Source organism: Cephus cinctus, unplaced genomic scaffold (assembly GCF_000341935.2).
Source record: "Cephus cinctus unplaced genomic scaffold, Ccin1 Ccin1_scaffold1073, whole genome shotgun sequence".
NCBI classification, from domain to species: Eukaryota; Metazoa; Arthropoda; class Insecta; order Hymenoptera; family Cephidae; genus Cephus; species Cephus cinctus.
The window spans coordinates 142,737-157,832 of NW_014333593.1; the positions used below are offsets into that span (position 1 = coordinate 142,737).

The 15,096-nt window shown below is 41.0% G+C and overlaps 1 protein-coding gene across 3 annotated transcripts in view; it reads right to left on the minus strand.

Moving 5' to 3' along the window:
• Positions 1-15,096, minus strand: part of LOC107271979 (POU domain, class 2, transcription factor 1) — an 82,915-nt gene that overhangs the window by 12,728 nt on the left and 55,091 nt on the right. For all 3 annotated transcript variants that reach the window (XM_015748637.2, XM_015748638.2, XM_015748636.2), the window contains one exon: positions 8,550-8,606. In XM_015748637.2, coding sequence (XP_015604123.1) covers positions 8,550-8,606 — 57 coding nt within the window. The remainder of the gene's footprint in view (positions 1-8,549; positions 8,607-15,096) is intronic.

A 15,096-nucleotide genomic window follows, 5' to 3' on the forward strand; every position in this document is an offset into this window, starting at 1 on the left:
TTTTTTTTTTTTGAAAAAAAAAAAAAAAAAAAAAAAAAAAAAATAGTGGGACCGGAAGTATCGTGGGTATACGGTAGCGTCTTTTTTTTTAAATTTATATGAAAGAGGCGTTATGCCATCTCCATCCTAAAACCGATCTACATAAAACATCGGCTTCATACTTGCGTAAAATTCGTCAAGTCATACCAGCGCATTTATACGTCGTTGCGGTTAGCCTTCGGGTCACAAAGAGAAATCGTTATTTTCACGGTTTCCTACGATTTCGCGGTTGCATCGTTCACCCCCCTCCTTTCAGGTCCGCCCCCAAAATTTATTTTCCAACTTTCCACCCGCTTAGAGACCTCCCCGCCAACCCCTCGTCCGAATATATTTATTCGTACTAAAATTTTGTAAAATTTCATCTCATCGAATAAAAATTTTGGAATTACTGAAAATAGCTCAAATTCGTTCAATCGATGAGCGGTTCTTTTTTTTGGAAAAAATTTATCACCACTTTTCTTTTTCGCGTTCAATGGTGAAATTCATTCACGTTCGAGTCAGGCAGGCGTGTAAGATACGTATAAGATGGAAGATCGCATTAGAGCACGAACTTGTAGAAGAAGCTAGAGGTTTTTTTTTCGCCTTCTTAGTTGGTTCCCTAGTTGGTTCCTTGGTTGGCTGGTTGGCTGACTGGTTGGCTACCTTAGTGTGTATCAAGCCTGCAGAATGTCTGAGCAAGCATCTGCCACGAGACGTCGTTTTCTTTCGTCGCCATTCTTGTTCCTCGTTCTTACGTAAGGCAACAACAAAAGCGACCCACGATTTTACGGGGGAGGTTGCCGCTACTATCCTAGGCTATTCGACGGCTGTCAACCGACTTACGATTTTATTAGGGCCTTACATCATTCGATTATGCTTCTGGGTCCGTTTCTAAGGGGACCCACGCTTCGTCGCTACGGTGGCCCCGTCCCGGAATAGCTTAGACGACAACAAAAAATTGCTATATATATATACATATACGTATGAACATTTTACAAATATCGAAGCCACTGTATTCACGAATTCTGAGAAATTGATTAGAGTAATTCAAAAATTTTTTTTAATAAATATACATTTTTTATGAAATTCTCCCTTATCAGTGTTCCCTCTATGTTATACGTATACGGATAAAATTGAGTATCTCAATATATACATCGTCGTGATCCTGCATAACGAAAGTACTGCATGCTTGAGAAGTAGTATGGCGTTCGCAGCGGATGGGTACATGAAAAAGGGAAGGAGTGTGCAAAGGGGATCAGAGCCAATAGAATAACAGTGTTTCTTCGTATGTTTTGAGCCGGCGGCAGGACGCGGCACGACGCTGCAGAGCTCAGAAGGGGTGGACTGGTTTTAGGCCGGTCTGGGGTGAGTCTAAAACCGTTAGGTTGGTCGCGTGCTGCCAGAGGCACGTGACTACGGGCCTCTCTCCCCAATTCTCCCCTTTTCTTCCATTCCCAGTTTTACCCACACCACGCGCCATTATACGTCACACCTACAGACACACATACCAACAATCAGGCAAACTTTAACCCCAACCCCATCCCTCTACCCCTTTCTTCGTCATACTTGGGGCACGCGGATACAGGGAAGTACCGACGGGATCATTTTACAATGAAAAAAAGGAAACCGCAAATATCCGTAAGTAAGGAGACATTCATACTGTTGTTATTATTCAATTTTTGAAATATCGCATAAACTTCCCACTGGGACTCGTTAAAACGTTTAAGCATTAATTATTATTGGAGAACCATTGTTCATTAGTGACCATTATTCTTTTTGGGTTGTATCTTATCAGAGTTAGGTACCGTATCCATTTGCTGTCGCCGCCCATATAGACAGATCCAAATTTACGAAGCATTTTTCCTACCCTGAAATTAAGAGGCCCAGATCAGGCCCGGTCGATGCACATGGCGTCATTAACAGTGGATACGCAGATAGGTGGAAACGGAAAATAGTGGTAAATAGGGTGGCCGGTGCTGAGGCAGATGCGGGTTAGAAGAACAGTTAGAAAGATACAGTTAGCCTATATCGACTCTATGATCATCATCATCATCGTCCTTGCCGTCATCATCCACAACGTCATCCTGCTCAGCTTACACGGGCGGAATGTTAGGCTTATGGCACGTGGCCATATTTTTGTGAGACAGCCAGGGAGTGGGGTTAGGCAATCAAGTAAGAAGGTTGAGAAAGCGAATGGTTGCAGATGGTGAAAAAAAATTTTGAAAATTGGTTGGATGACAGACTTAAAAAAATTATACACTAAAAAATTTCGAATTCTTCAAACGGATAGTTTTCCTGTCTATTTCATGCAGCGGAGAACGTATTTACTTCCTGTACGGTACTCGTGGCCACCTTTTTGCAGCCACCGTAAATTTCCGATAAGGAAATGAGACTATGCATATAAAAGAAGGTGTTTCCGTAAGGGTGTTTCATAGTGGCACTCAAGCTCCATTCGGAATTGGCACCCCTGTGGCAGTGATGTATGGTAGCTCTGACTCTGCTGACCACCGCCCGATATTCACTCTACTATATATATCTATGTATATAGACTCTCTTTTCTAGTAGGGTTTCAACCCCCCCATTTTAGTCACGATTCAAGAAACTGGAAGATTGCCATTCCTAAGTTCTCCTCCGGGCTGACTTCTTTGAAACGCACTGTACAAAGCACCCTTACCACCCATCCTCAAACTATAGTAAACATTTTTTTTTTATTTATCAATATGAAATTACATAAAAATGTTCCATCGTATTTTACGGGCTGAAAAAAATAGGTCAAGATCTTGACGTATTTCATATTCAGGTATTAGAATGTCGCTCCGGGCCGTTGGCCAACTTATGGCGAATCTACTATAGCCCGCAGGGGTGAACCACCACAAGATTATTTAAATATCTCATATTTAAGATTCGTCCGGCGTAGTTCGGGGCAGTGATTGTCAGCTTAGTAGTCGAAGCACGTGGCCGGTACGTCATACACGTCAAACCAACCCCCCATGGATGCCCCCCCCCCGTCACCCCTCACTTCTATCGCAATCCTATGTGGGCCCTCGAGGCTCCGGTTCGTAGGGGATGCGAACACTTTACATTCTATTTTCACGCTATACTGACCCCAACGTATGCGACTTCTTTAACATATCAGCCAGATATTGGCACTGGCACGTGTCCCGACACTTGAAAATGGCCGCCAGTAACTGTAGCAACGAGACAACAGGGTGGAAAATAAAAATTAAAAAAGAAGGTGACGAAAAGTTACGAAATCGTGACGGCGCGATTTGTTATCAAAAATTATTTTGGTACGAAGAAAAAAAATTTTTGGGGATTTTTCAAAAGTTAATTCCTGTGATTCATTTTTTTTTGGGGGTCTTGCAGCTGTGACGTACGAGCATTGTATCACGCAAAAGTAACGGGGTCCTCTTATGGGTCGAGTGTGTTAAGTATTTTATGCGTGTCACCGCCCTCATGGTGTTTTCACGGGACGGCGAACACCCCGTTTTTTAGCGTCCGGCCGATCACTGGTCAGGGGTAGCTAACGGAGTTAAATAACGCTACATTACCACCCTAGTCGATACAAGGCTTGTCCGAGTGTGAAATACCCTCTGGCTTATCAAACCCCCGCAGAGCTTCTTTTTTTATTATACATCAAACCAAGTCTGGTCCAGGGGACACCTCAGGATACTGACGCCATTCTTATTGCCCGCTATGGACACCATAACTTTGTTGGAGGTTAGTCCTCCCGTGTGAATTCACAAGAATAATCTAACGGTGCTGATAGAAGTTAGAAAAATGATGAAATAACTCAAAATAAGAAGCTACCTCAAAATGGATAAGTTTTGGAAAAAAAAGTTTGTTACGCTTCAATTTTTTACTTCATTTTATCCTTCTATTTTATCTTGTATATTATGGTGTTTTTCGGACGAAATTCTTGAAAGTCCAAAACTCCGTCTTAATGTTTAACAGGAGCGTTTCTCGGGAAGCGTAAAAGATCTTCCGAGTAAAGGACCGAGCTAAAGTAAGAGATAGAAAAATAAGGAGCCACAGACGTCCGCCGCAATTATTCGCACAGAGCCTTGAGTTATCCCGTCGTCCAAGGTTACCTGGAAATTTCGTTCCACCGAAGATTCCATAAAAAAAAAGGGAGCGAATAGGGGATGAAAGAAAAAAAAAATATTTCAACAAGGATCTTGCCACTCATCAGCCTGTTGCGGATGCCTCGTGCCCCCGTCGACTTTCATAGAGGGTGGCGGGGGTGGCTCAGGGCAGCCCCGTTTCTCGAATATAAAAAAAAAAGCCAGAGGGTTGCACCCCACGTGGTTCAAGACCCCTGCAGTCGCGTGCTGGTAGATAAAGGGCTGCTAATTGATTATAATAAGCGGAGGAAGTAGGGGTGGCTTTCTGATTCTTATCCGGGGCGGAGGGGGTGAAAACTACCGTTTACCCGCTTAACGAACAGTATAAAAACTTCCTTCACGCATCGCGGCGCCCGGCGTCCTTATTTCAGGAATCCAAAAAAGTTCAAAAAAATTTCCAAAAAATTATATTCTTTCGTCCACAATTCTGCGAATTTTGAAGGGATTAATTTTTCAAAAAATTTCTCTTAACATATACATATGCCTATATGTATGTTTATAAGGAATGAAACAGACGGTGCCGACATGCGAGGGCGTTCGAAAATTTATCGTCTTCATTTGGCCGCGTCCATATTTATAGCGTCGTTACGAACAATATGGCGCCTATTAAGCGATATACGATGCTCGGCGGCGCACAATCGACGCAATAAGCTTAATAAATATTGATTATTTAATTAATGTATAATCGTTGCGTGGGATACCGCTTTATTGGTAGTCCATCGGTACGCCCACCATGACGTCGTAACACGCGACGCCCGTCTCAACGCCACTGACTTATCTCATCCTAAGCGTCCTTTTCTCATCCTCGTACATACATGGGAGATCCGCATCGTCGCGACGCTTCTCGCTAACTCGAACGGCTTTTTTGCGCTCTCTATTAAGCGACAAAAAAGTCCTTCGGTAATCTTCTCAGATCACGAATATTCTGGCTGTGAGAAACTTCGTTGTCTGCACGTCAGACTTTTCTTCAATGGAATCAGTAATTGCAGGGTTATTGGTTTAATTGTTCGTTGCCAAGCTGGCAGGGACCAATGGCGCCGACACCCACACAATAAATTTTATTAATTTTTTTCTTCTACTCTTCGATTCGGACTCTACCTTTTTTGCCTTCCTTGACCTTTTCTTTCCTGTCTATGGAAACACTGCCGATACTGTATACTACTCTATCGTATAGTCTATGCATCTGGTATCTGTCTGGTAATTCAACGTGGCTTCTTCTTTTTCTTCTCACTCGGAATCCTTCACTACTCGGTCGGTTCGTTCATTTCTTCCTGGAAGCAGCGACTACTCGTTTTCATTTCTCCTTACGCGATTAGCGCTCTCGACTTTATGTGCCTGGTAACCCACCTAGTTCTCTCGTGTGAACTTCCCTTCATGCATTATATATATATATATAAACCTGTACTTAAAAAAGAGGAGATACACAGACAGTTCTATGACTTTTGTAAAAAGTTAAATAATTCCCAGCATAAAGGTCACGTATGAAAATTCTTCGTTAGATAATTCTAAATAATTCAACGTACGGAATTCCCTAGGAAAATCCCTAGAAGTACGGGGTCCAAAGTACAAGAATCGTAGGTACAATAAAACGGACTGCTTACACTCGGTAAATAAAATTTCGAACGGTGGTGGGCATTCAGGAAAATCAGCATATATTTAACAAAGGACATCGAAAATCTTTCAAGCTCTCTCTCTCTCTCTCTCTCTCTCTCTCTCCCATATAGAATTTCGCTCACAGGAATATCGATAAAAATCGTAAAGTCCCTGAAAAGCTGTTGGATTCGTAAAATTTGAATGATTTTCTTTTACCCCAGGTTTTAGCACTGGCTAAGGTTACCGTAGGACTTCACTTGGAAGGGACAATTCATAAAATGGACAAATGGACTAGAAGTTCATGGTGCTATACGAAAGTCTATGGTGGTGCTTACTATGGTCGATGGTAATGGTAGTGCGGTTATATGGTAGTCTTTGGTTAAAGCATAGCGTTGGTAGTGGCACGCGTGAATTGAAAGTCTGCTAGGCACTCCCGAGCATTCTGAACAGCTTCCATTGGGGGTCAGGCGATGGGACCCAACCATCATTTGAATAACAAAGTCAGCCCGAGACGCTCCTCGAGCCGGTAACTTTGCGTTTATCGCGTCGTTTGCATGCCAAGCAGATTGATCGTGAATTCCTCGTTCCTGTGATTTTCGTCGATTTTATAGTATTTTAGGTAAACAATCAATGTATAGTATACATAAAAAAATATATATATTGAATATATTCCCATTTTAATTAAACATTAATTTTTTACATACGAACACCCAAAGAAGATCATACAAGCTTAAGAAGTGTGACGTATATATAATATTAATTATGCTCAAGTCACGTACACATGAAATAAGCAAAAGAAACGAGTGAAAACGATGAACATCGTGTTACCCAGTAAAAATGTATTTTATCAAAAAATGGGGATTACCGTATAAAAAAATCTTTCCAAAAATTTTTTTTATATTTTTCTTATTATTTCTACGACCTTGTTTGAGAACCCCTGAGATCTATTAAAATGACACGAATATCACGTAATGCCACGTTGTTTTGCCAGGGTCTGCAGTCAGGACGGACATCCCTGCTGGCGAGCATAGTTATACGGTAGAAAAAAAAAACGAGGATAAAGAAGTATAAGAGAAAAGTGGAAGAAAAGGAAAGAGGATGGTCAAAAAGAAGAGAGAGGGAGGAGGAAAGGATGACGAAAAGAAAAAAAGTGAAAATATGGAGCGGGTGGCGGCAGTGACGCTAGGCGATCGGAAGTGTGTCAAATTACAGAGGTCCGTGATATTAATGACTCTTAATGACATGCCCCCTCTCCTACCGCAGAGTCCTCTTCTTGGCTCCAGTCTTGAGCTTGCTACTACGTGGAGTCCCCCTGCCCGCAAGGTTGGGCCCTACCTTTTACTCTCTACTACCTCCTGACCGAAAGACCCCCCCGGTGCGTTGGACTTTATGGTACTATATACATATATATATATATATGGTATAGCCAGTGGCTGGTCCTGCCGCTCTTGAATTCACAGAATCCACATTAAAATAAAATTACTAATTGACGAAGGCTAATAGCAATAAGACAAACAACCGGCTAAATGCTATAAAGTAAAACACAGGTTGGTAATGCCGTCTCTGTAGGGAGATCTGTACGAGGCTCCCATATATACTTGCTGGTACCAATACATATCTGGACAACCAATGATGGGTCTTACTGTTGCGCTACGGTTACGACCGGTTCAACATTTCCAGGAGATGGGCCCACTCTTATTCTTTTCTCTTGTTTTCTTTTATTTTTATGCATTTCTTAAGTACCTCCTGTATCATTGTAAACCGACGTAATGATCTTGTATGAAAATTCGGTACTTTTCACGGTAGTGCGTTATACGTACGAAAGAATTTTGTATATGAGAAATTTTTGGTTATGCGAATAGTCGGGGATCCGTTGTGGCAATAAATGTCAATTTTCGATCTTTTGTCAACTTTTATGTTACCACTTCATGTTTCCTTGTCTCTCGTGGTTTACGGGACTGCGAATCTTGCGTCGGGGAATATCGCAAAGGACGTAACTTTCTGATACAACGTAAACGGCGAAGATCGATGAAATTGGACTTTAATAGTTGGTCTGAGCGCATCTCTGTTTCTAATGGGACAAGTTAACGTTGTCCCAAAAACATTAGAGGGTGTTTATTAGATAGTTTTGGGAAAACGGTAGAGAATTTTTATTAGGCACTGCAGAATCGCAGGTTAGGTTCCACGATGTTATTTCAGGGGTATTGAGGTAAAATTATCGAACAGTTGAAGTTTCCCACGGGAGTGTGCGAATTATATTTTGCTTCTTTTTTACAAAAAAAAAAAAAAAAGAACAAGTCAATTTCGGGTAAAAGTTATTCCCGAATAATGGTAGAAATATTTCTAACAGAGAACTTAAGCGCAACCCCACCCTTATGCCCTTTTCGCAAACTCTGGAACACTTTAATCTTTGCAAATTGTAGCGAATTATATCGGTAGACTAAAAATTTCGTGGGGCTTACGGTGACTCGTATTTTTTTTACGAGCACCATGAAAATCCATCTTTCAAACCATCTATCCTCTGCTTCTCGTTCCTTCAGGGCCTTAAGGCCCCAAGAGCTACGAACTCGACTACTCGAAAACGAATGACAAACCACGCGGCTTCGGCATAGAGGCGGGACTCGGCCCACCGTAATTGACTTTATGACATATTTTACTTGGAAAGAAATTAGTGGAGCGATAAACACACCATAAGGGTGGACATGGGTGAAAGGGTGAAGGGAAAGAACGCCAGGCCTCTTCTTCTTATACGTCTCAGTTATAAAATCTTTATATAAAAAAAAAATTATTAATTATTATTTAAAAAAAACTCACCCTGTATAGATTCCGGTGACGGGGGTTCCTTGTCGATCCTGCCAAGAGCATCGCTCGCTGTAACAAAAAATGTTCTCAAAATTAATAAAAATTTCGAATTGGTGATTTCGAAATTTTTTCAAATTAAACTAAAACCTTCGTTACACAGTGGTTATAAATTTGTTTTTTTTTTTTCGAAATTTGAGAATTTCCTGAAATTTTACCAGGATCCAATATTCAAATAATCTATTTGGAAACCCCTTGGCGACCGGCCATGGGATATGGTGGTAATTCCGGCAGGAGATGACCACCATACGTCACCAGGGTTGACCAACCCCCAGGCTGGCCACCTACTGCACCCTGGGGGCTCGCTACTCAGCCCGAAACGACTGTATTCAGATAATCCTACCTTTCTACCCCATACGAGAAGACATTTCAATACGGGTTCTTATGGGAGACCATATACACTAAGGGGAGAATTCTCAATAACATTATAGTACATCCTTCCCGAGGACTATCATTTCCAAATATCGTCACAGACATTTTACCTCGGTGTATCTCAAATTTCGAAAAAAGATCCGCTACACCGAATTATATCACAATTTTTCATTCATTTATTTTCATTCAAAATTATTGACAATCACATAGAATCTAAAAATACATAGGAACTATATGCTTCGGTGCACCTTACGTTTCCACTAATGCGATTTTAATCAGGTGTCGCTCCACCCACTGCGCTGTAGCAATTCATGAGAATTACAGTCGAAAAATATGAGAACGAAGCTATGACCTGACCTACAGCAGCAGAATTACTAAGCTGGACCGGAAGTGGGTGGTACCATCCGCCTGCAGATCCACAAAGAGCTTTATATAGGGTTACCCGATTAAAATGCACCAAATCAGACACGACAGCATCCATGCCACAGACGCGCTATAAACAGAAATTAATCGATAATAAAAAAAGAAATTATTATAAATTTAAAAACAAAGGTATTTCCCTAAAAATTCAAATAACTCACAATTACGATTTTTTAATTTTATGGATACTTTTTCAACTGAATCGCCCTGTATGCTCTCGAATTCTCAATGATCTCTACAAATTACCATCCAAAACAATAACAGTATCATTTACGACTCCGTTTTCATGTACTAACGAGAAGCGTGCATGCTTACGGTCCTTAATGAGTGTCCCGCGTCCATCTTGATGTGACCAATTACCTCTTTTCATGGAATAAAATAAGAAAAATAAAGATAATATTTTTTTTTCAAATAAAAGCTGCAACTTCGTCTCACTAAAATTTTTCCTACGACATCATGAGAGATCACGACTGTTTGTATCGGGTCTGTTTACAGTAGGGCTTAACACCTACTCCCGGCAAACACCGTCTAGTTAGAACAATGGGTGAGAATACGGTAGGATGCTGCGCGAGAAAGATGCTGCAGCTAATGAAGGTTTCCTGTCAAAAGTTCAATACCGACGTTTACCTCTTTTCAGCGCTGGAGACTTCATATATATATATATACACACTAAACTACGTGCATACATATAAGTCGGCCATGTTGTCCAATAGAAACCCCCAAGAGTGTCGTCGAGAAGTTACAGCTAGACATACGTCTCAGGGATGCTGCAGACGGAATGCCAATGCTTTTAAAGGCAAAGGTATATTTGTTCAGGTAAAAAGAGCGAGGGATCAGATGAAATATTCGAAACCAATATAAAATGTGCACCTGTAGAATTTTCATTATCACATAATATACATGCGTAAACTAGTTGATGAAAAAAATTCCAAAATATTTAACTGAAAAATATACATTTTTGAAATTCTAATATTCACCCCCTGTACGTAGCAATGCGTATGTAGATTGAAAATATTTTTTGTATGATAAAAAAAATGTGTGGAAAATTTTTATCCACTACCCTTGTCTATGGCTGTTCTGTCTACTAGCGGTTAATTATTAATTCTCTCCGATTTTCTGACAGCGCTGCATCGCGTGTCTGCGGTTGGTCGCTTCTTAGTATTCATAAAGGTCAGCCAGCGAATGGCATTGCAATATTTTCAAGCACGTATGCCTCATCGAGGGACTGTTATATATAGATATATGCCAGTCTAAGCAATATATGCTGACATATATATGTATATAAAGTATATACATATATGCGAAGTCGTGCAATAATGACAAAGCCGTGGGTTTTATCATTATTTCACGATTATGATCTCATTCGCTACAAAATCACTAGGCTTTTCTTCTCTCTTCGACTCTGAGCCATGCTGAATGTAAGGGTTGGTACTGATAAAAGTTACAAAAAATACCAATATGAAAAAAATTATCAAAAATGTATTTGTTAAAAAAAAATTATTTTTAAAAATGACTTTCATCTACGGCAGCAGATAGGCAATGTGGCGAAGGGTGTATAGATAAGGGTGGAAACGAGATTTTAATAATTCATGAAAAACCTATAATAACAAGTGTAACAAGCATGATGTAGATACCCAGGTCTATATACAAGGTATGTGTGAAATATTAATCACGACTTTGGGCATTTGTGGTCAGTGGCTAAGAAGAAAATCGAAGCTGATTTTAGGGTGGTTTTATACATACAGAACTCTTGTACATATAACATGCAAGTGACTCCGACTACCCCTGTTACGTTGTATTATATTATAATCATACAGAGTACATATATATATATATATATATACACATATATATATGTCTTTTATCTTCTTTTTCTTTGGTCACTATATGAATACCGGATGCGGTTTTGAATCTAGTTTGCGTGGCGGCATCAATTTTTAAAAGCCACCCCCTATATGCATTCGAATAGGTCGATATGGAAACCACGTATCTCCATTGGTAAAATACGCGGCCCGTATCGTTCTCCATATGATATTCCTTCGGGGGGTGGATGGGGTAGGGGTTGAACGTGGGTAATAAAAAAAAATCACAGTATCAGAACGATCGTGAAAAATCTACCTGACTAAAGTGCCGTTAAAAATACGAAATAATTATATTAGGGGTGTAAGCAGTAATGGGGTTGAAATCGAATAAATGCAACGGGACGCCATTACGAGAAAGATTATTTTTAAAACAAGAATATTTCCTTTCCGCTTGGTGACATAATGAGGAGTGCTCGACGGGGGTGCGATAATGGCGGCCGTTATGAAGAAATCAACCCCCTGGTACCCCTCTCTACCGGGAGCGACCACTACTTGATCTTCCCGTCTCCATGGTAACCGCCTTGTCCAACGAATCCCCCTCCCCCGCCTCTACCAAGGGTCGCTTGGACTAGCGGCTAGTTTGATTGGCTAGTAGAAAGTCCTTCCCTTATTATGAAAGATATTTTGCCCGAGAAGGGGTTGAAAATGGAAAAACTAATCACCGCAAGACCAACCCCTAGATTGTATTCACTGTGTACTGTAAAAGCATTATCCGATGGGTCCGCTAGACGTATACCCCCTATCCATCAAGTTACGTATATCCACCCCCTTAGAGATACATAAATATATCATTTATACCAGCTCGGGGAAAAAAAGGCTGAATGAAACTCTAGAAAATCCACTGATCAAGGGAAACGAATGGAGGTTGTCTCAAAGGGCAATTAGTTCTCTAATATGACGTCAGGAACCTACAGTAGGTACACGATCGATCATTACCGAAGCGTTAATCGCTCTCGAGTCGACCTAATCCTGGCGAAAACTGATGGATTCCGAAATAATTGCTTAAAGGGTCCGGGGGTGAGTGTAGGGGGTTGCTGCTCGCGCCCTTACAGATGGCCCGAGCTGCATTGTGCATCGGGGGTGTAGTCGAATGAAAGTGAGAGAAAAAAAGAAGTAGCGAGAAAGCTAAAATAGAAATTGGTAGAACGACATCGAACTTGGGGATGGGATTGAAGGGGTGGTGGGGGGAAAATTATTTGAAATTGATGAGTGTCCCTGGGACTAAGAAGGGTTGTTGTTTGGTAGCTTGGGGATGCGCGTGCCAAACGTGTGTTGTGCATAAAGGGTCCAACCCCTTTATTGGTTTCCTGCACCCCTAAGAACAACCCCTTTGGATAACAGTCTTTTCTTAATGCACGGCGTCGCTAATAATAATCGATCTGTTCGTGAATTTTCATAGATCATGATTTTTTTTTTCTATCCTAAGCGCACCTGTTTTCAATCAATTTTTTGGAAAATTATTTCTAATCAAATTACGGTCTCGGCTCTTGCCTAACGTTGTACGGAATTTTATTAGATAAGTCTGAAGGTGTCCAGGCATTTCAGCTATAAAGTACACGTGCTTCGTGTTAGCGTTCACGTTGCCACGGACGTAACAATGAGCCATTAGCACCCTCTGGTAAAGGGCAAGGGTGTTTTTCGCAAAACAATTACAGATCCTCTGAGAACGCTGATGAAAGTACAGGTATATATATATATATTCGAATATACGATTCCCATATGGCAATGACGGTAAGATAGTAATTACAAAAAAAAATATTATAAATAGTGACACGATAAGATTCTCAGCAAGATTCGAGATAATCATTCAGTGCCTTGTTGGCACAATTAATTGGTAACCACATATGCGTGAAGTGAAGAAAAGTATCAAATTGAATATTCATTAAAATGTAAATTCTGCAGTACCTGGCTATTTAAAAAATAATAACAGAAATTCTATTTAATTGGTGCAACTGCCTATCCTACGTACAAGAGTCGTACCTGTGTTATGGCTGACAATTAAGAGCTCGATCTTAAGGATCGCTAAGATGATCTACCCATAATTACCCCAACTAATTAAAAAAGTTTGTCGGCAATTAACAACATGAATATCCAATGTCCCGGACTGTGCCCTGTATATCATCTTGATATTCTAACCAATAAAAAAATTTCTTACATTTTCTTTCACATTAAATCAATTCGCATCTGGACCAAACTCAAAATCCCTTGACGGTCGCGCGATCTAAACACGAAAAAAAAAATAAATAAAAAAAAATTAAATTGACTTTTTCTCCGGCAATTAATCTGTTCGTAGAAAAATGCCACATCTCAAAATATTACATCCATTAGTTGTATGTTCCAAGAAAAATCGAACATGACACACGAGCGAGGCGAGCAACGGGGTAGCTAAACTCCGACAAGGGAAGCTGAAGGGTATGTTCTCCTTCGTTTCCTTCGTTTCCTTCGTTCCAGGAGTATTTCCAGAAGCAAAAAGTTTCTAATGACGAAAATCTAATATATCGCGGCCGCTTTCGTATAGCCTTTTCGCCTCGGCGCGAGTCCGCGCTGTCTGGCCGGCTTTTCTTGTAATTAAGTTATAACTAAGGGTGGTCGAGGATCTCGAGATGGCGTTGGCCTCAGTGGGGTGGCAGTGGGGTAAGAGGTAAAGAAAAAGCAAAAGAGAGAGAGTACAGTGGGAGTGGAAAACAATAAGGGGGCCCCCAACTAATCCGGACGATATATTATATCCAATGTGAGTGGTTCTGGCAGTGGGATAACGGGAGAGGGAGTTAAAGGACCTGGTACTGGTAGAAGGGATGCTGGAGGAGTTCAAGGGCTGAAACAGAAGGTCCAATGGGGTGAGACCAGTGGGAGTCTCGATTTGGTGTCGCAAATTGCAAAAGAAAGTAAAAATAATTTTACCCCGTTAGCACTATCCTACGTACGCTATAGTAAATACATATCTATATACCGCACAGTGTATACATACTGTATAGTACGTTTCATATAGACACATACAATCCTACACGTGTTCCCTATTAGTCTACCTTAGTCTTTCTTGTCACTGTATTTTATCTAGCAATGCTTCTAAGCTATATATATATATATATATACACTTCTCTACAGGCCCACATAAGAAACAAGAGCAGGTATATAAATAAGGGTAGGAAAGGGGGGGTTAACGCGAAAGAGTTTGCCGATAATTGTCGTACCGTGTAAATATCAATAATAACTTTGCAAAGGTGGGGTGGACGAGGAAGAAAAAAAATCTCACCCCAGGATTACCAGGGGGTGGGATAGGGGAGGTGGAGATGGTGAAGAAAGGAAACGGGGGTGGTAAGTAAGAACGAAACGGAGTTCCGAGCGAACAACTCAATTGGGAGAAATCGAATTAGGCCGCGGAAGCTGGGCCAGGCCTGGTAGATGTAATTAATTAATTCTCAAGCGCCATCTTGCCAGTGGCAGGAGAAGAAATATCGTACCGGGACGTGGCCGCTCGTGGAAAATGGTGTATCCTGTTTTCTGGATGTACCATAACGTAATAAAGCAAGATCAAATCGATACAGCTATACCTTTCGTCATTTGTAACTCCCTGTATTTTCTTGTATTATATCACGTACGTATATATATATATAGCGTGTCGGACATGCTATTGCGTATGACTATAGGTAATAGAGCCAGTGCCGTAGCGGGTGGGTACCTTTCAATAAGGCCCCTTTACTTAACAAGAGATCGACTCATAACGCTTAATTAAGCAGGGAGCTTAACTCGGTCCCTTGGGACTTCTCTTCTAAGGGGCCTCATGATCGTGACCGGGCCCCGTAAGGAACACGGCCAGATCCCAGGATAACGATCTGATAAAACGACCC